We start from the raw sequence: 25265 nt of genomic DNA on the forward strand, positions 1-25265 counted from the left end.
GAGAAAGGGTATTTGGGTATATATCTATGGGCATCTATGTTAGTGGAACAATATATAGATCTATGCTATGACAGTGAAAATTAATGTGGCTAAATTAAATATGCTTCTGGGGAGAATGTATACTAATGCATGTATGCCCTCCCCCCACTCCCATTTTATACCACAGAACAAATGTCAGATTTTATGTTATTGCCATAGAGCAACCCATCTAATGTGGAAAGAACACTCTTCTTCCTCAGAGATTATTTGCTACTATGTCTTTAGAGTATACTATCTCCGCTGATGCTCACAAGGCCTATTCAGTGTGCCTGCATCTCACTGTACGGATTTAATCCACTATCTCCTCTTAAATTTTTATTATAAATGTATTTGTTTATAACTACTAAATAAGTCATGTTATGTACTACCAATTTTGAGTTAGGGAATACTCCTCATGACACACTTGAGGCTTTGCTTCTTGTAAATCACTTCCCCTCCTATCCAGAACATTGCTGACAAATAATAGATTACACTTTGCCTATAGATAGATCGATAGTTAGTTAGATAGATGGATATATTGCGTTTAGTCGTTGTTTTCTTTCATGCAATTGAAAAGCTTTCGATCAACTATTAGATAACTAATAGATACAGAAGCTAAAATGAAGCCAGTTAATTGGGGGGACCATGATATTTGGTCATTTAATGTCAGCTGTAGATGATGGATCCCCGAACAGTGTCATGTATGTGCATGTTTGTATTGTGCTGAGGAGATTACCAGGTATTCGTTCACGCAGCTCTCTGATGGATGTCACACGTGGTTTTTCTGAGTCCCCTGATCTATCATGCAATCTGTGTTTTCTCCTTTGTACTGCCGGTCACCGGTGTATTCAACTGTGTAGCCTTGGACCGTGTCATGTATGTGCATATAACTTGCATGATCGAGGTAACTATTAGCGGCGATACTACGTGTCTCTCAGACCTCTTTCAAGTGCCCCCCGTCCTTTTTCCCAGCACCAAACCCCCCCCCCCGACACCCCGGGGCGGCAATCTGAGTGTTAGCCCCGGTCGCCACAAGCTCTAGCTACGCCTCTGCATGGGGGTCACACAGCCTTCATCGCCAGTGTTATGGGGGGGATGCACCGAGGTGGTGGGCGACCCTCGGGGCATGCGGCTGGGGCACAAGCCGACTTGCTAGGGATCAGTGTGAGATGGGGGCCTAATAATGCAGAGCCGCAGTAAGGGACACCAGCACACAGACACTTGTTCCGTGGCGTCAGCCACGTGCGCCGACATCGCCCTTTATTTATATTCCCCTGCCCGAGCCCGGCCCAGGGAGTGAGTGCTCCAACAAGCAGTTTGTACCAACACAGCAGTCCAACACCAAACAATCACAGAACTGTATTTAACTTCACAAATGAGAAAGAATAATCAAGTAGTCAATTAGTGGAGCTGTTCATCCAGCAAACTACACAGCCTGCCACAAACTATCTGCTAACTGACCTCCCTGGACCATAGTCGTCACCAGAGTTCTCCCGAGTCCCAAACACAACCAAACCCACCTCCCACTCCCCTGATTGGCTCCTGCTCTCCTGCGGCCAATTCAAGTTTTGCAAAAGAGAAGACAAAAATGATGCAAAGCACAAGCAGGTGAGGCATGGAAATAAAAATGGTTATAACTGGCTAACAATAAATGCATGAATCCCTCAACAGACAGCTGTCCAAAATGCCCACCTGCCCTCCTCGTCGCGCGCGCTTTCCACAACTTCAGGCAGACAGGCGGCCGCCAGATCAAGCCATTTGCAGATCACTGGATCCATCACTAGTGAAGACAGAGTGCGTGAACTATAACCCCGCCGACACAGACCGCTATTTTAAGGGACATCTTTGAGAAAGGTTTAGCTATAGGGGGCCGCGGGCAGTGTTGAAATGTAATCGGGACCCACCTAACTTCAACGAAAGTAATTTGTATTCATCAAACATGAGGCAAAGCGCCACCTACTATGGATTTCACTTGTGTCACCACACCACAATAGATTTTTTTGTTAGAACACCGTGAAATCACCTCTGCCATCGACATTTTTAGGGAACGGGCCTAAAATATCCTAATTTCGAAAGAAATGTTCACAATGCATTTCACCTGATTTGCTCAGCATCTCATTTTTCGGAGGTCGGTAAAATAAACATGGGGATCGAAATGCCTTTTTTTTACCGTGCCAGGAAATCACAGTCTTTGGCAGAAAGCATGAAGCAAAACCCAAGTAATTATATTAAAATGTTCTACTAGGCTAGGCTATTATTTACCGCTTTTTGTAACATATTCGAAGTAATCTAGAGAACTGTGAGAGAGCTGCTACTGCCATCTGCTGCTGCCTTTTGAGATTACTGCCATCCTTGGATTGAGAGAAATGGTGTCCTCCTTTGCATCAATGCTTGCGTAGTGTTTGACACTTGCGAAGCCATGAGGGGTGATGGAACTCAAAATGTCTGAAGTTTTGAATCTAATTCCCCCCCCCGATTATCCTAAATTATAGTACAGTGTATTTCACTGAAGCTGTTTTTAGAAACATATCTGTTTCAAATCTGGCTCATCCTAAACACACAATATCAAAATAAGAAGTTTCAAAGCAGTTCGGCAGTGACCGAGTACAGTAACTCCCAAAGACCCTCTCCATGCACAGAGACTGCTGCTGTGGAGCCCAGAAGCGGATCGTAGATTGTGGCAAAACAACAACTCATGCACTGACCGGTTGAGTAATTCGTAGCTTAGAATTTAGCCAAAGGCTGATGCACATACAGTTATGTACGCCTAGGAGAGACCCTGAAATGTATACGATAAGTAAACTAAAAAGACGTTTGCTCAAACTTAAGAGCACAAGGAGTGCCAGAGCATTCGATGTAAGCACTAAGGTACCTGTCTTGTCTAGGACAAGAGCAGGGGTGCGGGGGACACTGTCGAACTGAGCTGCATGGATACTGCATCTTCCAGGACCCAGGCAACGTTCCACACACACGCTTTGCAGGGGCTTTCAGGACATGATTGGGACTGGCCTTTGCTCACTTAAAGGAGAGGCCTGCTGTGCGTATAGCAGCACATTGACTGATATCTCAAATTCGAAAACGGAGATTTCACAGCATTTCTTTTCTAGTTGCTGAGTGAGGCGCAAGTAGCAGCCACCTCTGGAGTGTGCTGCTGACTGCAACATGCCGGCGCCATGGAGTGACTTAAGATGGAAAACGCTCACAATTAGGGCAAAAAAATACAGAGATCCTATCAGTGACCATGTAAACCTACTAATCGTGTATGTGAGCAGACCTATACAGACACAGTAAACAAGTTGTTGTTCCCGAGCAAAACACCAATAAAAGTTTATAGGTAAGATCAGTACAATAAAATGTCCATATCCAAGGTGTTCTCAAGTGAGATTTTTCTCCTTTTAATTTTTCTCGTCTTCTTTTTGATCTTAATCAAGGATATACAGTTGATTTCACAACGATTGAGTTGATATAAATAACATCACCAAATGTAGCCAACACGTGTTTCGTCTTGGGAATTTTCACCCACTGACTTCCTCAGGGCAAGAACTATATCTTTGACGGCAGTTTCACCACAAACCAGGTAAGGCTGTATGTGGTCCCATATAGTATGGGTCTAAAGAGCATATGAATCATACGTTTTCTCCAATATTCTGGCCATTGTCCTAAAGTATATCTCAATCGGGTGAGTAGTGCAATTTCAGTAGAGTATAAAAGCTTTTTATATACACTGAAACCCAAGACGATGACGTACTCTCCTTTCCGGCTTACTTTTATCCATACTCTACTGAAATTGCACTGCTCACCCAATGACACCCGACGACAGCAGCTCCGACGGCGGCACGCTTCTCCTTCTTGAGTCGCGCTTCCAGCTCCTTGCGACATGCAGTCCCTCAGAAGGCCCAACAACAGCAGCAGGCACTTCCAAAGAACTTTGGGGAGCTGGAGGGTGAAGTCTGTTGTTCTGGAGACTTCAGCAGGCGGCAAGCTCTATTCCAAGCCCTTGGAGATCTGTTTAAACACAAGTTGAAATAAAGTCTCTGTACTCTTTCTCCTCTCCTTCAGCAGTAGGGCAACCACTGCAGGCCAATCCCCCAGGTCAGGGACAGTACTCCTCCTTACAGCTTTCCCAGTTCCTTCTCCTCAGGCAGAGGTTCTTTTTGTCAAGCAGGATCTATTTTCTTGGGAGCAGGGTCCTAATACTTATACCCCTAATTCCTTTGTTCCTCTGGGGTAGAGTATCCTTTGCCCAGTCCAAACCAGTTCCTGAGCACTTTGTTGACATGACTCTGACTTTCTATTCAGGGTGCAGGGCAGAGACATCAGCCGCTCCACAGGAGGTGGAGCCAGCATTGTGGTGGCAGAGCACATCCCTATTCAGAGTCCAGGTGCACGCCTCCCACCCATCTGGATGTCAATCTCTCTATTCACCACCAGGCTACCTAGCCCTGCCCCTCTGGGTTTCCCCAGCCCTGTCACTCACACAAACCAGACAGGCAGATACACATTATAGCAGAGGCGGGCTGAAATGGTTAGGCAAGCAAATACCAACTTTCTAAAAGTGGTATTTGCAAACACAGAATATTAAAATAAACTTTACTAAAATACATATTTTATTATTCTGAGTTCAGGCATACTAAACTCGAATTTCTACCATTTTCCCTGGGTCTGTTAGGATCATAGGATGTAACAATTATGGGAACAGGTAGCCTTGCAATAGTGAAAAACGAAAATGGCTGTAATTCACTATTAGAACATGGCACACACATATCAGGGCTTGTCCTACCTTATGCTTACAATGCACCCTGCCCTTGGGCCTACCATAGGGGTGACTAATATGAAGTTAAGGGAATTTTTAGGGACTGGGAAGTGGGGACACTTGCCCAGCCAGCATGACAGTACCAGACTGCACGCAGGTTCTGCAATGGCAGACCTTAGACACATTTTACTAGGCCGCTTCTGTGGGTGGCACAACCAGTGCTGCTAGCCCACCAGCAGCATTTGTATTTAGAGCCCTGGGCACTCCTGGTGCACTTTACTGGGGTCTGACAGTAAACCAAATAAGCCAATCATGGAATCCAACCAACATATACATTTTAAATAGGGAGCACTTGCACTGTGGCACTGGTTGGCAGAGGCACAGTGCTCTGAGCAGCTAACACCAGCAAAACACATGAGGTACAGCGACAAAAAAGTGGAAGGGAGACTCACGCCAAGGTGCCAGTTCTAACACGCCTCATCCCACATCCTCATCAAAGTCCTTAACCCTGAGGTGAAGTCGTCACCTTGAGACAGGAGATTCGATTTGCCGCTTTATTTTTCTCTTTTTGAATGCCCTCATTATCAGCTATAAATCCTTGCTGTGTTTCTATCATACCCTCTTTAATCCGATTCTCCTGGATTCAGGTTGTTCGCTACGCTCCCCATGGATGAACTAAGGTAACAAAACTTATGAGGTGTTATGAGAATCCTTGCAGGATGAGTTTAGCCCGTTTGTCGTGTTCCAACAGATGGAGAGTCCCTCCCTATTTCTCTCTCTCTATCTGTCTGTCTCCCTCTCTCGCTCTTCCTTACCTTGCTTGGGGTTTTTAGGAGACACGGCTTCCTGTTATTCCTGTCGCGGGCTGGCAAGGGCAGCCAATGGAGTTCCATCAGGCTGGGGATGGTGTGAACATATTTTTTGAAGCAGTCATGTCATTGAGCCCAGTTTGTAATGTATCTTGTTCTTGGTAAATGACATGCTTTCTCTTTTGATTGGGATGAGCTTCAGGTAGGTGCAGGACATCTAGGTCTTGATGACGTGCCGGCACTGCTTGAGGCAACTGATGTCTGAAGCATGGATGGGCTTTGACGTAGATTGGTGTATCATCCGCATATTGGTGAATCTTGATATTGTTATCTGTGTGGAGAGCAGCTAGTGGCTCCACGTAGCGGCTGAAGATGACAGGGACAGTATGGAACCCTGGGGAACTCGGCCTGAAACAAGGATCTTTTGGGATGGGGTAGTGCCCATATGAACAAACTGATGTTGGTTGGAAAAGTAGGAAGAGAGGAATAAAGGACATTGCCATGAATCCCATTCAATACTCGAGGGTGTGTATGAGGGGGATATGGTCGGCTGACTCAAATGCACATAAAAGGTCAAGCAATGCCAGGATGCAGAGGTCATCTTTTTCCTTTGTTTTGACGAGCATTGTCTACGATATATATGTTAACTGAGGCAGTGGTTTCCATGCTGCAGCTTAATTTGAAGCCAGACTGGTAGTCATGCAGGAGATGGTTGGCATTAAAGGGATCTTGGAGATAAACACAGACCTCTTTTTCCATGATCTTGTTGATGAAAGGTAGAGGAGTAATGGGCCAGTAGTTAGCAAGGTCATATGGGTCTAATGTGGGTTTCCTTAGAAGTGGGAGGATCTAGTCTGTCTTGAGAACTTTGGGGAAAATGAATTGAGTAAAGGAGGCCTTGATAAAGGGGATTAGGGGTGAGCGAGTGTCTCCCCAGAGAGAGTTCTGAAGAAGGTCAAGGGTAAGACATCACTTTTATAAGTTGCTTTGAAGGAGTTAAGTATAACAATGAGGACTGCAAGAGATAGGGCTTTGAAGGCTGGCTATTACGAGATTTTGTGAGAAGGGGATGCGCATATGAGATGAAGCAGGTTTTGTAGGGTCAATAGGCTGTCAGATCATCTGGACTGAGAAAGAGGTTGATAGCGTTGCACTTTTCTGTAAAGTGAGGAATACAAGGGTCTAGCAAGGGGATGGTGCAGCCCCTGATTGTTTTGAAAATTGTGAAATCAAGAGGGGAGCGAGAAGAGATCCAGCGTGGTCGCTCTACTTCCCATATTATCAATATATCAATAAAGGGGAAGACAACACAAAGGTTTTCAGCCTCTCCATAAACATACTGTGGAATCCGTCCAAGGTTTCTTAAGGACTCTCATCCACCAGGATGTCTGGCGGCATGCTTCATCATTGAGATCACACTACCAAGTGTAACTGGTTCACCTCAACGTTTAACTCCAAGGGAGCACTTTTTAGTTTTTCAGCGGGATCTAAATATAAAGTTGAAATGATCTAATAGTATCCTTTGTAAAGAATTACACATTTTATTTGCAAGGGTGTCCTGCTAGGTTTAAAAACACTTAGTGATGCTCTTGAGCGAAATTATTATCTCCACCATCTCCGGGTCTGAGTTTCAGCCAAGGTGTTACCTAGACAAGTCAGCTAGCTTTCTCCACGAATCAAATGTATGAATCCTCTTTCATTCCCTTCTTGTTTCATGAATTTTCTACTCTTTGGAGTTTTGTATGTTTTGTCTGCACTCATCCAGTTGCACGCATACTACATTTACAAATGATTCTGGGTATTTCCCTCTGGTCAGTATCTGCAGACTAAAGAATAGACTGCATTGTCATATTCACACGCAGCTTGGATATTATGCCATGTGACATGTTGTGATAACTGCACACCAACAGCAAAACGACTCCAATTCAAAATGGTGTCCAAACTGCGATTCAAACTTATGCCTATTCATCAATCCATTCCTAAAAACTGTTATGGAATATTTATGTTATGGGCCTTTGCGAAATGTGTATCGCACACTTTAAAATCCATGCATGCAAAAGTTTGCTATTTGGTGACACGAGTGTAAGTATAATAGAGATGTTTGCAAATCCCCTATAGTATGTATGCAAATCCATTATTGTGTGCCCAACCTCAGGTTTAGCTTGTGTAATCTATCATGCAGTTCACAACAAACAAATATTCCACATATTAGCTATCTAGCCGTGTTTAGCTTCGTAGGTGGTTGGAGGTGGGCGGACCTTATTGTCGAACTCTGAAAGGGTAGATCAAATGATATGCTGAGATAAATCATCTAGAATCAAAAAGGAACCTCCTTCTGTGGCTCACCTTTATCCCCTTGCCCAGCTTACTTCATCAAAGGCCAATGGGCAGCATTTTCCCTAATTTTTTATTTTCCAGCGCATGCATGTGTTCTTGCGTGTGTTGCATCTGGCTATTTCAATTGTTATCACACCTATTTCCTGGTAGCGCATATGTCAATGACGCAGGATCCACGTAACAGTCCTCTTTTATTCGTATTTAATAACTAGTCTATGTTATTTGTACTGTCTGCCAAGTGGATCCATAATATTGAATAATTATACTTTTTCCATTCTTATTTGCCTTCTTAATTCCCCCCCCCCCATGTGGCCTAAGTTCTCATCCATATATGATCTTTACATTAAACTTCCATAAGTGGGGGAAGATTATCTGTTTGTATTTTATTATGGATAAGTGATGTTAATAAATTGCAAGCTGTATTGGGGATTTTTGTTAATGGACTACTCAAATATGTAATGATTTCCATAGGATATCTTCATTCCGACCTGCTCTATGGGTGGACAATTTATTGTAGCATTTTTTTATAGCTGATATTGTTACCAATTAGTTTCTAGTGAGAATAATAAGTTAACAGTTATGTCTGGACGAAGTCTGACATCTATACTTGAGAGTCTTTGCTCTTGCTTTATTTTTTAGCTTTATTTTTATTTCCGCACAATGATGACGTGATCGATTTCCACATCCTTGTTTTTAAATACTACATTTCCCATGGTTGCTTTTTGCGTGGGCAGACACGACAATCTTTACGTGACATGCGCCATACTACCAGGAGGTGGGTTGGCGTAATGCACGTACATGGAGGTACTTCCTTGCTGTTCAAAACTAGTTTCCATGGTTCCTTTGTGCATGAGTATATACTCCTTCCTTCACGTGATACATGCTACACTACCAGTTAGTGGGTTGGCGTAAGGCACGTACACGGAAGTATATTTGGGACTTCCTGTGGACTGGACAGAGTCCTCGGATGGGGCCACATTTGGACCGCGTCGTTCCTGATAATAGGTATGGATATTTTGTGTCTTGATTGGATACTTCCCCTTTGTTTTGCATGCAGATGCCAGTGGGGTTAAGCTTGTTGCCCAGGTTACCCTTGTTTCTGATGTTGTCTCGCCATGTTGGAATTCAACTGCATGACGTTACCAACAGACTTGGTCTACTCTAAGAGGTGAAGCTGTTTAAGGGTATTATCCCAGGTTTGAAGTATTGAGCAAGTACAACAGTTATTCAATATGCATTACTAATCCCATGGCCAACAAAATAATCCTGGAATCAGCAGTCCTTGCTAACATGGATTGCTAGTGGTAGGGTTGTTGAATTCAGGTTTACCGCCATGTAGCAGATCATGTTACATTTGGTATCATGATTACAAACCGTTAGCAGTAACTTCACTTTCATCTGTTTTAGCTCCTGACACACATAACTAATCCACTGTGTACGCTGTGTTTTCTTTGAATTACATATTTTGCAACAAGTATATCACCACCTTTTTGTCTCCTTAGGGACTGAATGCTGCCTTGAGTTTGTAATACCGAGGTGTTAGCTATTCATGCACTCACCTGACAAGTAGGGTAGGTGTTTCTCATTCTGTTAAGTATAGAATAGATTATCGTATACATCACAATTACAAACATGTATATGAAGGGTTATACTGTTGTTGAAATACAACTGATTTTTCTTTTTTAGGGCGTGTGAAGACCAGTATTTTCAAGTACTGGCTTTGTATATAACATTTACCACTTTTTGAAAGGTTATAGAAATGATTTTTGTCACTTTATTGGCGCACAGTTTTGTGATCCTGATGAAGGCCGCTGCATCCCTGAGGGAAGCATTAGGCTGAAACATGTCGACCTCTCCACCCTTCTGACAGAGTGAATTCCCCTCTGCCGAAGTTTGCTTTTCTTAATCCTAGCCTATGCATGTGTTATTAAATAGGGAACATAATATAGAGCTAGTTTTAACTTCACTTTACCTTCTTGCACAACCCCTCCCAGACCCGGCTCATCTAGAGGTTTAGTTTACCTCATCATCTCTTTCAAAACATCCCTGAGATCCCCCTCTCAGCGAGGGGGTTGTAGCCAGCACGACGACTAGGTTTGTAGTGCGAGGAGTTCCCCTATGATGAAGCATGCCACCTTCGGGTGGGTGACGGGTATAGTCCTAATACTGGAACACACCCACATTTCACTTGTGTGTCAGACCCAGTATCCTTAATTTGTGTTATTGTATTTACTCCATTACACAGCCCAAGGGATACTGGAGGATGGGGCTGCTCTAGGCAACCAAGGTATGGCCTGGTTGCCGAGGCCCATCTTCCAATAAGTCGGGGTAATTTCTGCATTGGGTGGCTCTGGCATGGTTGTTTGGGGACCAGCTGTTATGCTGGCCGAAGCTCCCTCTGTCTTGAGGGGGCTGGTGAGTTGGAATTCTAGAGGACAAGTTATGAAGGACCAGTGGGGTTTTGTCCTGGGTCCTAGTAAACTGAATCAGTTGATGCCACAGGGGCATGAAGAGTGGTCAACCATGACTCCTTTGGATTATTTGCTAGGACATTTTATGTATTTGCTGTGGAGTATTTGCTAGGAAATTTAATATATTAGTTATGTCCATGTGATAATCACAATGCTGTACAGTACATACTGTAACTTTATATGAAAACTGAGACTTTGTCATGTTTATGAGGAGTAATAAATATGGCCAGAGAATAGTGTATTCTTTGACGCAAGAATTTTGGCTTGCATTTTGTCCTTTCGCAGAATTAGCTATATATTTATGAGTGGGTAATGTCTGTCTGGCTTGAGATATGACCACTCTGGCTGAGGACACCCACCTGTGGACAAGGGGCCAAAGAGCTAAATTGCAGGCAGCAGAGACAGGTGTGGGCCGAATCGGAAGGATCAGGTTCGGTGGGCATCGGTGGCCACGTTTTGAATTTTGTCTTCTCCCGCAGCGAGCAACAATTGGTTGCCACATGACCGGCCTGGTTGCCTAGGTGGTCGCCAGGGGTGGCAGGACAGGTTAATAATGGGCAAGGTTACATGATCACACATAACAGCCTGGTTGACCCTGAGGACTACCAACAAGGTCCTTGCCCTGTAAGCACCAGAGTTCTTCTTTTGCCCACCATCCCATCTCTGAATTAAGTCCACTGGATGGGTGCCTTTGATCCTTGGTGGTGGTGGGTAGGGGCAGGGAAGGAGTCATGTATGGCCACAAAACAGGTCGACAATCTTGGTGTTAAACCTGTCAGCCTTAGTGTGGTCTTCCCCCAATCTTTTTTATTTTTTTTCCCACGTTTGGCTGAATCTCTTTGTTGACCGTAGGACTCTGAGCACTTCATCAGTGCTAAGGTGCATGTGCTTCTTCCCTAAACATGTATTTAATTGGTGTATACATGATTGACAAATTTAATTTACTTGTAAGTCCCTTGTGGTGGTATACCATATGCCCAGGGCCTGTCAACTAAATTCTACTAGTGGGCTTTCAGCACTGATTATGCCACCCACAGAAGTAGCCATTCAACCCTGTTGCAGGCCTGCCACTGCAGGGCCAATGTGTGCAGTTTATTGTCACTTTAACATGGTATTTAAACCTACTTGCCAAGGCTTAAACTCCCCTTTTCTAACATATAAGTCATCTGTAAGGTAGCCCTAAGGGCAGAGTGCTATGTAAGTAAAAGGTAGGACATATACTTTAATGGTTTTCATGTCCTGGTAGTGATAAACAGCCTATTTTGATTTTCACTGCTGTGAGGCCTACCCCTCTCATAGGTTAGCATTGGGAATTCCTTAATACAGTTATGCTAAAATTCCTGATCAGAGAGGAGTAGCTTTTTCATGTTTCATATGTTTGAACTGGTATTGATAAATCCTACTTACTGGTGAAGTTGAATTTATCGTTACTATTTTAGAAATGCCACTTTTAGAAAGCGTTATATTTCTCTGCTCTCTCTGCTCTGTGTGCATGACAGCCTGTCTCCAATACACGCCTGGGTTGAGTGACAGCTACACTTTGTGCATTCCCTCTAGACAACCACAACACAGGAAGGATAGGTGTGCCCGAGTACCCATCTATATACATCTGCACTCTGATGGCCTTGCATGGGCAGGATGGAAGAGAGAGGCTGACATGTCACTTGAATAGGTAGTGTCCTGTCCCCACACAAAGGGCTGATTTACCCTCGATGGATAGCCTGGCAGGCAGGACTGGGCTGAAAGGGGAACCTGTGCACTTCAGAGAGCTGCTGTGAAGTGAGCCCCAACATCAAAGGCACTTTTGGGTAGAAGTACTGGGTCTCTGACCCCCTAAAATCAGACACTTCTGGATCATGAACTGAACCTCTGTCAGAAGGACTGCTGTGCTCCTTAAAGGACTCATCTTTGGACTGTGGACCTGAAAAGGCCATCTTTTCTCTTGTGTTGTTCTGGTGCTCTATGACTCTGCTGAAGAAGAGCTGGATTCTGCCTTCATTCCAAGTGGTCTCAAAGGGCTTTTTGGCTTGCGTCCTGTTGCTTGAGCATTGGGGGAAATCAAAGTCTCTACCCTTACTCCTGTGCCTGGCTCACTGGAAGTGACCCAGATACTTGCAACACATATTTTGACGTATCTCCTGTGTGTCACAGAACTGGCGGATCGAACCGGCTGCAGGAGTACAATCGGCGCATCGCATCAGACCAGCGCTTTGCCTCCAGAGATCAATGCATTGGACAGTGTATCGTCGCTGCTGCAGCTTGGTGAGATCAACGCATCCCCTCTGCTGCATGGCAGAATCCAGCACATCGCTCGACACCTCTCAATTTCGGCACCCATCTTCAGAACGGATGCATCACTTTCACTGCTTGGAGAAAACTGAGGCATCTAGCTGTTTGCGACTAGGGGAGGTACTTTGTTCACCGGGCCCTGCGTGGATCCTGTAGCCAGCCTGTGCTTTCACAAGGCCGCCCCAACCTTTGACTTTGCCCCAGTCCATTGTGACCTAAAGTAACCTTTTTATCGCTACTTGCTTCTAAGTGCTTTACTGCATTTATTCTTTTAAAATTCAATATCTCAACTTCTATGCATTGGATTTTTGTCGTTTTGGTCTTGTTTTGTTTATAATATAGTCAATTTTTGTAGACCTGTGTGGAGTCTTTTTGTGGTATGTTCATTGTGTTGCTGTGTGTGTGTGTGTGTGTGTTGCACACTAGATAAGCCTGACTGCTCTGTGCCAAGCTACCAGAGGGTGAGCACAGGTTATCTTTTAGTGAGTAACCAGCTTACCCTGACTATGATTGTGGCTTCTGCTTGGACAGAGTGCATACCTTTGCCAACCAAAAACCCAAATTCTAACACTTGACATTAGGAATATAAGTGCAGGTGAATTCAAGATGGAATTGGATTTTAAGCCAGGGGCAGGGTACTACGGTCTCTACTGGAAGGCTGGGGACACCCACAACAACGATTGTCGATAACCCGCCAGGTACTCCGTTACACAGCTCTGGAGATACTGGGGGATGGTGGCTGCGCTAGGTGGCCAAGGTATGGCCCGGTTGCCAAGGCCCTTCTCCCAGTGGGAGCTAGGGGGAATCCCTGTATTTGATGGCTCTGGAATGGTTGTTTGGGGGACCAGCTGTTATGCTGGCACAAGCTCCCTCTGTCTTTAGAGATCAGGTGAGTTTGCCTTGTAGAGGACAACTTATGTAGGGACCAGCAGGGTTTTGTCCTGGGTCTTAGTCAATTGAACCATGGGCTGAGGGGTGGTCAACCATGACTCCTTTGGAGTATTTGCTAAGAAAATTCATGTATTAGGTATGGAGTATTTGCTACAAAATGTTATGTATTTGTTATGTCCATGGGATAATCACAATGCTGTAGTGTACATATTGTAACTTTATATGGAAACTGAAAATGTGTTGTGTTTATGAGGTGTAATAAATACGTGTAAACCAAAAGGGGACAAGGGTTTTTATAATCTAGGTCCAGCATACATGCCCTGCAATGTATCGGTACAACAAAAGGGTATGCAGTACCAAGGGGTAGGGAGTGATGGGAGGTGGAGGAGAGGGGGAGCAACCAGTCGGAGAAGGAACACTAGTAGGGAAGGGGAGAGCTCCAATAGGAGCAAGGGCCCTCACACACCCCAAGGGGTGTCATGCTTCATCATAGGGCAGCTCCTCGTCGGGCCAGCCCTTCAATGCCTGATGGGCCCCGCAGGGTGGCTCTTTGCTGGAGATCTTTAATGTTGTTAACCCAGTAGGCCCTATATGATGAGGTAGTGGGGCAGAAGTGTGGTGAGTAGAGTGGTGTAAGTGGTGTCTTAAAATTAGCTAAAAGTTTCCAGAATGTACTTTATTCGCAGGACCCTGATGCCATGGCTAAAAACAGACTACAAGCGTCCAGGCTGGCAGGAAAATTAAACCTGCTACAGCTCAAAATGTGTAGTGTGAAGGGATAGTGTTTGAAAAGGTCGACATGTTTCACGCCTTAGTTCTTCTGACAGATGAGTGACGTTTCTTCAGGACCGAGGTGCAAGGGCTACATAATCTACTCTGTGGTCAAAGGAAACAGTCAGGGGATTCCTAAGATGTACTGTCCCTATGGTTTAGGATTCTAAGGTAATCAGGAGTGGGGGGCAGAAATGTCAAGTACAGTAAAAACGTCCTTCTCGCGGACCTATAGGTTCCGGAGCAGGTGTGTCAGCCTGTATGTCCACACCAGCCACAGCAATGATGGAAAGTAGTAGCCTCCAATATGGAGCCAGCGGCGTTCAGACGTCGGTAGGTCCCACATTCAGGAGCTCAAATTGGAGGCTACTACCTTCCATCATTGCTGCGGTTGGTGTGGACGTACAGGCTGACGCACCTGCTCAGGAACCTATAGGTCCACGAGAAGGACGTTCAGCGGCCATCATGCATGTGGCAACTGTAGCGTGTGTCACATCACAACTACCAGCAGGAAGATTACCTTCAAATATGGCACTATTTGGGAGCAACGAAGTTTCACTAACTGTGAGTCAAAGAACGTCATATATTTGATCACATGTCCCTGCAATCTCCACTATATGGGGATGACGTCAAGAAAAGTAAAAACACGTATGTGCAAACATCGCAGTAACGTAAGATGCCAACGAGCAACAACCAAGATGACCTCTCACTTCCTGGAACTTTAACACACTCGGAGGGATTTGAGATGGACTGTGATCGAATTGATCAATAACAAAGCTGACCTCCATGAAAAGGAGCAGAGATGGGTCTACAGACTCAAATCACATGACATTGGATTAAACGATAATATACCGTGGGGTCAGTTTATCTAAAATTAAATTCTTTTTTTGGGATATATTATCACCACCTAAGAGTAACCCTGGGCGTAGTTCGCGAAGTAGCACTTCGCGAAGCTACGCAAAGTGCACTTCGCACTACGCGAGCTACGCGAACTGCGTAGTACCTTGTTCGCACTGTGCCAGATGTCGTTTTCAGTGATTGCACAGTGCGGACAAGCAACCGGCACTGTGCAATCATTGAAAATGGCATCTTGCACAATGCGAGCTGTAGTTTTCTGCTGCTCGAGTAGATTTTTACTCGAGCGGCAGCTTTCTCAACGCGCACTGGTAGTTTCTCATCGCGAGCGGTCGCGAGCATACGCGACCACTCGCAATGAGAAACCTGACCTCCTCGCGTTGGGAATCTCGCCAGGAGGTTTATTTTCCATGCTCTCGATCGCCAACTTGATGTTGCTGATCGCGAACAAGGAAAAAGTCTCGCCGGGATGTCACTTTACTTGCTCGCGGTCGCCAACTTGACGTTGAGGAATGCGAGCAAGCAAAAAATGACCGCAGCACTACGCTACGAGTGTTCGCACTGTGCTACGTGCAATTCGCATAGTGCGAAGTAGCGCGAACTTCGCAAACTACACGAGCATAGCGTAGTGCTTTGCCCAGGCTTACCTAAGAGTACCCTAGATCACAATCTTGTATGACCACCTACTGCATCCATACCATTACATACTCCTCTGCATAATCCACGTTGACTTGTCCAACAACAATCTGATTATTTTGAGTTACTTAGCACAGACCCCTCGTGAGAATATCCTGGGATGACAATTGAGTTTCTCCCCCTATACCTATTGAAATTTTACTAAGGTGCAAATATATTTTTCTCCAAAGATTTTTCTCCAAATAATATTTTTTTCCAAACATTGATAAACATACATTTTGACTGCTCACTTCCAGTCCACTACTAGTGTGAAGGTTTAATAGACTATACACACATGTTTTTTTTTGTCGTTTCATGCGTCCCTATGAAGCTTTTCAACGTGCCCCATAACAGCCATTAAGACATCGCTTCTTTTTGGTTTATCCCCATTACAAGTTTTTTTTTTCTCGTGTCAGACCCTTGCCAATAATCCTTAGCTATTTGTATTTTTGTATTTCTATTCTTAGAAATATTTTGTCTATTAGAAACAAAACTACTTGGAACGGAGTATTTCTTCTAAATGGACGGAAATAGCCAGAGCGAATACTTTCGGAACGAGGTGCGCAGGATAATCTTTTTCCTTAATCAATCAAGGAGCACAGCGCACCACCCACATGTTTAAATATTTCCCTCCCTGCTGCTCCAGTAACATCGTAGCCTGAGGGAAGTGCGGACAGGTCCACTGTGAGGGAGTAGCCTTTATGAAGTAAGTAGGGACGTATTGTCCGTCTCAGAAAAAAGCTGGCTATCGGATCGACCCGGTCTCTTTTTTCACACATTTCTCTACTTTTTGACCGCATGTTTAGGGTTTAATTACAGGCACCCCTCCTTTAAACTCCTCGATGGACTCATGCGGCCCAAATGATGGTCGCATTTAAGTATGTAATTATCTTCAACACATGAATATGCTAGTGACACCGTATTATGTTCAATGTTTGTTCTGTCTTGTGTGTCTCATTTACCACACACCTGTGGGCATAGTTTGAAAAATATATTTCTTCACCACCACCACCACGGAATTATCACAACCTAAAGAATAGCAGATGAACCTTAGGGTCGTGTATGTTTTTAATCTCTCGTTTTTCTCTTTATATCCTTGCAGGTCTTTTTTGATTTAACACAGACCAATTAGGTACTGTATGTTTATGTTTATTTTGTATTTTTATTAATATTGTGTTTATAATAACACTTGGAGTGGGAACATAATTTTCTCCTTTCTAGGTCCTGATGAAATGCCTTGGGGATAGGCATGAAAATAGTTCAAGGAAAACATTAGGTAATTAAGCCTAGAGTCTTTCCACGCATACCTTTTTGAAGGTGAGAAATAAAATTGTGTTTTTTGAACCCACTAAACTGGTATTTTTAACTTAACTTTCTACTTTTGCATAAAACACCCACTCCCTTCTGATTCACCATAAGCGGTTAGGTGTATAAGAACACCCCTATATTTTACAAAGTTAGTGCTCCCACGTATTCGTAGGTCGTAGCACGCCCCTGTCCGTAGAGGGCAGGGATGGACCCTAAGATGAAGCATTCCACCAAGGGGAAACCCAGATGGGTGAGGGTTTTATGAAAAAGAAAATATTTTTCCTTTTCAGTTGTTTCTCTGCAAGGTAATACTATCTCTATCCCTAAACACCTCCTTCCTATAGAGGGTACCTCTTTTGATTATTTGGTTTCGAGATATGACCGATCTCGCTGTGGTCCCCCACCTGTCAAGTACGTTATATGCATCACCTTCTTATGAAATAATAAACATAACTAAATTTCACCAATTAAGTTAAACTACAGGTACAAAATACTTCGAGAGCACTACTGATGTCTTTATACAAGATGTCACAGATGAGATCGCAAATGGTAAAATTCATTGCATCACTGTTGACATCACATACATCCAATTTTATGTTCATAAAAAGGAACGTATCTCATCTTTAACAACGTTTTTTATCAATTATTTCTTTTTTTGTTAGTGAGTGATTAATTTTAATTCATAAAGCACACTTTTACCTCAGAAGGTATCCTATTGCTAGAATCAGTGATAAGTGAGGGCACACAGTAGTTGCAAAGTGTCTGGTTTTAAGGCCCTTGCAGAATATTCATGATGTATTTTGATCCATCCCAGAAGTATCAATTGCGCATGGCCATGCCCAACAGGCACTAAGATCAGGCAACTGCCATTAGCCTTGCTCTGCACCCAGTTTCTTTTTTCAAGAAGCCGAATGAAACAACCATGGCCAGCCGACTCTGGGGGAAGGATGTGGCCTTCAGCCATACCTTGCACTAAGTGATCATGTCTCCACAGGCCAAACAGATGGCCTGTGAGTAGGCAAAGTAGACACTGTGTGCATAACATGCCATACATCCTATTCACTGTGAGTTTCCCCATGTGAAGATTCTCCATATTTTTCTTGCTATTGAGTGTTCACTAGAGTACAGTAATCAACTGGATGATCTTGACTGAAGAGAAATAGACTAACACCATTGATTACATGACCTGGTATCCCCACAGACAAATAAACCGAGCGTGACACATGATATGGGGATGGTGGTGTGACAGAAGACGGCAGGCAGTCCTATTTAAGACATGTCTTGTCTGTATCAAGATGTATTAGAGCATTGGGATGTTGAGAGCTCCATTGAAAACCATGGAGTGCTCAGGGCTTCTAATGGTCGGTAGAAGCCCAGAGCATCAACATTCCAATGTTTAACAAATGCCTCACAAAGCCCAAGGGGATTTCAACCACCTCAGGCTCCATGAGACCTTTGTTTTACAAAGGAGATAATTCTGCTCTCTAGGGACAGAATGTGCTAATAGCCTTAGAGCCCTCCTTAGCAGGCTCTACCGGCCATTAGAAGCCTTCGGCTAGGGCCTATAATGCGGGATGGCTCCATGAGACCTTTGTTTTACAAATGAGATAATTCTGCCCTCTAGGGACAGAATGTTCTAATAGCCTTAGAGCCCTCCTTAGCAGGGCTACCGGCCATTAGAAGCCTTCGTCTAGGGCCTTTAATGCGGGATGGCTCCATGAGACCTTTGTTTTACAAATTAGATAATTCTGCCCTCTATGGACAGAATGTTCTAATAGCCTTAGAGCCCTCCTTAGCAGGGCTACCGGCCATTAGAAGCCTTCGTCTAGGGCCTTTAATGCGGGATGGCTCCATGAGACCTTTGTTTTACAAATGAGATAATTCTGCCCTCTATGGACAGAATGTTCTAATAGCCTTAGAGCCCTCCTAAGCAGGGCTACCGGCCATTAGAAGCCTTCGGCCCGGGGCATTAACGCAGGATCGGGCCCTTCATGGCAAGTAGAGCCGCCTACGGTGGGCTCTAAGGCTATATTAAAAGCCACAAAGCCATACTTGATGTAGTCTATGAAAGTTAGTAGCCCTGTCACTGATTACATGAAGGTGAGGCACGCAAGGCAGTGCAACTTTCTCCATCGTGAAGGTGTTATCTACGAACATATTAGACAAATCCATTTCCTGACCCTTTTCCTGTCAGGACGCAACATCGATCCGCTCTGTTCACCTGGACACTCCTCAGCCTGGCGACTACTCTCCACCATCGCACACAAACTCAAGAATGACAATAGCCGCTGTTTGCTCTTGTTAATCAGAAACACCGCTAGTTACCTCGAGTGAGCGCTTTCCATGAATGTCCCGCTCCTCGCCTTCAGCTGTTCCACCTCTAGGCGCAATTTTGCCATTTCCTCTGATAACCTGCCCTGAAAATCAACACAACAGGATCTTTGAAGGTAAAACTGTACACAAAGCAAGTTACATGGGCCAACATGCTAACCACAATGTGGCAAAGAATCGGCATGCAGTAAGCGCCGTGGAGAGGGAAAGAAATAACACAAAGTAAATGTAAAAACAGAATAAATCAAATGAACTGTATATTTCAACGTTCGAAAGCTGATACTAGCAAGTGAGACCTTTGTGAAGTTGGCCGTTGCTATTTTCATGAAGTAATTTTAAAAACACCACCATCAAGTTTAAATACACAAAATTCAGACAGGAGAAATTCTTACAAAAAGTAGGCTTTGCAATAGAACGCACGCACAAAATGTCCTCACAGGCAAAGCTGTGTGAACGTGATTAGCTTTCCAACTTGATGAAGTGTCACATTGTCAAAACGTCTCTGGCAGAACTGTAATGATAATTTAATTGGAAGCATTTTGTGTCTTGCCTTGCGCACATCACATCATTTTGAAAGTATTACATTGAAGGATGTTTAAACTATAGCGTCATCATTTTCAAAAAGATATCATTTGCAGAATCACTTTACAAAAATATCTTTCACAACAACCTCTCGCTCCCTTATGATTCCGATCAGGTTTAACATTGCAGAAACAAAGCGTGCGTGTGCGTGTGCGTGTGCGTGTGTGCGTGCGTGCGTGCGTGTGTGTGTGTGTGTGTGTGGGGGGGGGGGGGTGTGGGGGTGTGTGTGCGTGCGTGCGTGTGTGCGTGTGCACTCAGGATGTGCGGAGTGGTAGAGAGGCCTAAATGCAAAAGATATTTTTAGGATCAAAATTCAAAATAGGGAGGTCGATGGTGAAGAAAAATGGTCAATGTAATAAACTACATGGAAAAGTATGGCATTGTAAAAAATGTTTTGGAAAATATATTTTTGCGAAATATGTTTCGGTAAATGTTGTCATCACATGAACGGTTTCCCCCCAGCTTACCTTGTCATGCTGATACAGCTCTATTTGCTTTTGAGTATTTTCCAATTCTTGCATTAAGGCATTCTAGAAAAAGAAGGATACACTCATTGCCTGCTAGAGGAAAACATGGTCAAATTATCTCTGAACACTGCTCTGGATTAGAAGTAATAATTATTCACAGCTAAATTCTCTACAGTTTTCCCAGTGGAAGCAGAATAAGTAATACTAGTTATGAGGGTTATTATTAATGGTCGAGCCGCCTCATTTCTTTGAGTTCTGCCAGCTCAATGGATTACTGAAGAGGGATGCGAGTGCCACAATGAGTGGATGCACACAAAGCAGAGACTAAAATGAACTACTATGCAGTGACGGGTGCAGTAAAATGATTTAGTGCAATGTAATGGATGGTAGAGCGGTGTGATTACTACCATTAAACGGAGTGTAGGATGATATGAAATATTAACGGAAAATAGCGCAGAATAATGCACACGCCTCCATCGGCCTCTTAGAAGGCAGGCCCTCTCCTCCTGCTTAGGAAGGCGAGGGCTTCGAGGACATGGGTCTGGATAACGGCACATGTCCTTCTCATTGAGCCCAATGCACTATATTTCCATTCTATTAAACATTACAATACCTTAAAGTAAGGGGCGGCTCCTCCGTTAAGGCGGAGGACCGTCGTCCCACTAATCAAATTGCCCCCAGAGTTGAAAAATAAATTGGTAACAAATTCCATTTATTACCATTTTATTTTTTAATCCCCCGCCCGAGCTGAGCACCAGGACAGGGGGCGGGGCTTTCTGGTTTCTGCTGCTACCAGTCAGCCAACAGGACAAAGCTGTGATGGGCAGGGCACTTTAAGTTTAAAGTGCGCATGTCTCTTTGGCCGGCAGTCTTGCAGCGGCCAACCAGACATGCGTATTTTAAGTCCCTCTAAACCGGCTGTCCTAGACAGCGGGGTTTGAGAAAGCATAGGGCTCCAGTGTCCTTGGGAGCATCAAAGGAGGCTGCTCCCTCCAATCCTGGGGCTGCTTTCATGCTGCATGAGAGAAGCGCCAGGATTGGTTAGTGCTGTTTCCTGGGTCCTGTCTGCCTGCAGAAGACCGTAGCGAAAAGGACCCCACCCGTCAATCCACCCTTCATACATGCCAGCCGCCACTGCTTAAAGTGCAACATCAACTTGAGTAAATTCCTTGTTTTGAAAAATTACTAACAACAAATAATAATCTCACTTCTTTTGAAATCATCTACATTTATTTATTAGTATTAACAGGCACTGTTTCATAAGAATGCTGTTCTAAGTGGTTGGACAAGCCAGGTCAAGGCTGAACGGTTTATTGGCGGATTTCTTTCTATCATCTGCATTGTTTTAGATTAAAACTGAACAGTTCTTGCTGATTGGTTACAGGCGGAACGCCACAATTTGGGGGGACCACGAGGGGGGTAGGATGGGCAGTTGCAAGGAGACGATCTAATGATCATACTGCAACAGACATTAGGGCTATAGCATGCACAAAACGTCCAGCATGTAGCTGGGAATTATAGGTGTTGGCCTCCACCTGTGCAGTAAACCCTTACAATTCCAACCGGACTGCTACCACCTCTGCAGCCTGCCTGCTGGCTTCATCTGAATCTAAGGCTCGTCTCCCTTCTGAAATCTCACAGGGTTTGACATTTAGAGACCAAGTTGAAAGTTTACCAGCAGTTTTTTAAGGCCCTAAAGCAATGAAGATGGACCTATGATTTTTTGAGCTTTTATTGATCCCACTTGATGCCACTTGATCCCCTAAGATGAGCTTCCAATACTTCTCAGAGGACTCAATGGGCGGTTAAGGATGAGAGAGAATAACTACTTTTGCATATAGACAAGTAGTCTAGGCGTATATGAATGCCAGTGGATACAAGCAACAGGCGCGATGGGCTCTTTCCCAAATCAGATCAGATTAACTCACTTGGAGGACATGATGATGTGGCCATCTTTTTTCTGATGCTATATTTTATTGCAACATATGGTTATATATAAGTGTTTTCCATACTCTCATCTTGCAGCATATACAGCGGTGGCAGCTCTCTGGTACTTTGTTAGCGAGGACTGCTATGTTTTGTCATCTGAGTTGTTAATGTATTCAATTATTCTTCTGTTTCTTCAGGACAAAACACTCACTATGACTCAGCTACTGACTGAATCACCACACTAAATATTTCTCAAATTGTGCTCGGTTTGTAGTTAATGGCTTACTGTCTTTTTCTCTCAGGGCTTGGTGTCTGATGCTTGATTGCGGGACACCTTGTGCCTTTACTGTTACCCAGTTCTGGTCAGTGTGTGTTCTCTTGAAAAGGCGAGGTCGAGGGAGGGGGTGGCATATGTGTGCCCCTGTGTGTTTTAGTCTAACTCCAAACTCTGCCGTCCTCATTTCCTATTTCAAAATTAGCCAATTTTGACACTAAAGATTAGTCAACAAATGTTTTTGTTGAAAGTGGTGCTGACTATTTGAAATCTGAAAAAGAGACATTTTACTTGGTTCTTGAGTATGCGTTTTTAAACTCTCTCTGCAGTTAAAAAAGTTGAACTTTGCATGCTAAGGCCACACCCCTTTGTGTTAAGTCACTGCCAATGAATACCTGAAGCAGGCTAATGGTAATATTTTTCAAACAAAGCTCATATGTTAATGAGTGAGTGAGTGAATGAGTGAGCGCAACACATTACCGAATTACAAAATGGGTTTAGTACATTTAAAATAGCTATTTTGTGGTTGTACAACCTGTAATTTTGTGAAATGCAGGCTTGCGACCACAAAATGGTTTTGTACATCAGACCCCTCGCCTTTCAAACGGAAGTCAAAATCCTCCATGGGGAAATATCCATGGCTGTGGACAGTGCGGGCCCAATAAAGTCAGAAATGTAATTGCTGAGCTCCCACTGATGTCACTGCGCTTTGAGTGGGAATACCAGGATATCGTAGCTGCTGAAGCCTCTTCGTGGATCAGAAAGACGTGCTGCCTCCCCCGAGTCCAAGGCTGGACGCCACAGCCAGATAAGGCTTCATAAGGCCAGATATTTTTGTTGCAAAGTCCAGATGAACATATTTTAGGTTACCAGACAGATCTCCCTACAGCCAGGTCTCCTAAAGAGTCCAGTACTCTGTGATCAGCTGAGCCTTTTTGGAGTCAGATGTACCTGTGGTTTGTGTATGTTTGCCTCTCTGGATGAAATAAAGAGCCATCTCAGTGGCTGGGCATCCTTGCCATTTTTGCCTTTTCCCTGAATGGTTCAATGGAATTTTGATCTTCTGGCATCCCTTGCTCTTGTAAGGTCCCACTGTCCTAGGGACTTTTCACACTGCCGATCTAGTCCCCAGAGATGGGGATACTCTCAGTAGGTCAAAACCGTAGCATCCCCGGTGCACCACCTCTGACTGATGTCAGCATGAAAGGAAAGACGCTGCTTCAAAGTTTTAACTCAGATTTGACCCACCTCTAGTAAAAAAGATGATAACAAGCAGTATTTCGCACTGCTTAATTGGGGCATATACTTTTCATTGTATTGGTTAATTTAGAAGTGGAGGAATTTTGTTTCTACATTAATTTTACATCTGACCTTCTCTTTTGGAAGAATGATCGAATAATTTACTGATTTAAGAGGCAGTTCAAAGAACTCACACAGAATTTAGGTCATTTTATTTGTTTATAGCACTATAGGTGCATCAAAAACATATTCTCCAAAGGCAAAGACAGAAACAGTGGTGTAGATAGACCTATTTCCGCCCGGAGCGATCCCTGAGTTTGCTGCCTGGTGCAGGTAAGAGCGGGGGGGAGGTGGCAGTCGACAGATGACTTGTTCCTGGGGTGCCGGTCAACAGACGACCTGTTTTCGGGGGTGGTAGTCGACAGAGGACTTGTTCCTGGTGTGCTGGTCGACAGACCTGTTTTCGGGGGTGGTAGTCGACAGAGGACTTGTTCCTGGGGTGCCGGTCGACAGACGACCTGTTTTCGGGGATCATAGTCGACAGAGGACTTGTTCCTGGGGTGCCGGTCGACAGACGACCTGTTTTCGGGGGTGGTAGTCGACAGAGGACTTGTTCCTGGGGTGCCGGTCGACAGACGACCTGTTTTCGGGGATCATAGTCGACAGAGGACTTGTTCCTGGGGTGCCGGTCGACAGACGACCTGTTTTCGGGGGTGGTAGTCGACAGAGGACTTGCTCACCTCCACAGATCCCCCCTGGCCTCCCCTAAATACGCCACTGGTCAGAACTAGAGATGCTGAAACAGTATAGATCTGTAATTGCACTTATATATTGCTTTCTACATCTGAGGAGGCACTGAAGCACATTTGGGCAGGTAGCATGCTACTCTGTAGCTGAACATTATTGGCAAACCTAAAGGTTATTAATTAATAATGTAGGTTTGTTGATTATTGGGTTAGTCTAGAACTCTGAGGAAACTGCGAAGCATTTCATCCAGTTTCTAGTGGTGGTTTCAGTTAATATGAGTTAGATGTGATTATTAGAGTGAGTTAATGGTTAGTTTTTTCAAGTATTATAGAGAGTAGAGAAGGCAGGCTTCTGAAAGAGTAGGGTGTACTCAGAGGCAAATAGAAAGGTAGGTGAGAAAATAGCCACTAGCTGAAAATCAGGTTATTGCATGCAGGTTTTCTTTAGGAATATTAAGAAAGGATGCAATCGGGGGAAGTAGAAAGAGATCTTAAGTTGTTTACCTGTGGGCAGGTGATA

At 44.2% G+C, this 25265-nt stretch overlaps 1 protein-coding gene across 4 annotated transcripts in view; it reads right to left on the reverse strand.

Annotated features, from left to right (window-relative positions):
• PPFIA4 (PPFI scaffold protein A4) overlaps positions 1–25265 on the reverse strand; it is a 3163248-nt gene that overhangs the window by 1522079 nt on the left and 1615904 nt on the right. For all 4 annotated transcript variants that reach the window (XM_085600211.1, XM_085600208.1, XM_085600219.1 and 1 more), the window contains 2 exons: positions 20558–20620; positions 19503–19594 (listed from right to left, as the gene is read on the reverse strand). In XM_085600211.1, coding sequence (XP_085456337.1) covers positions 19503–19594; positions 20558–20620 — 155 coding nt within the window. The remainder of the gene's footprint in view (positions 1–19502; positions 19595–20557; positions 20621–25265) is intronic.

This window comes from Triturus cristatus, chromosome 1_2, assembly GCF_964204655.1.
Source record: "Triturus cristatus chromosome 1_2, aTriCri1.1, whole genome shotgun sequence".
In the NCBI taxonomy this organism is placed as follows: domain Eukaryota; kingdom Metazoa; phylum Chordata; class Amphibia; order Caudata; family Salamandridae; genus Triturus; species Triturus cristatus.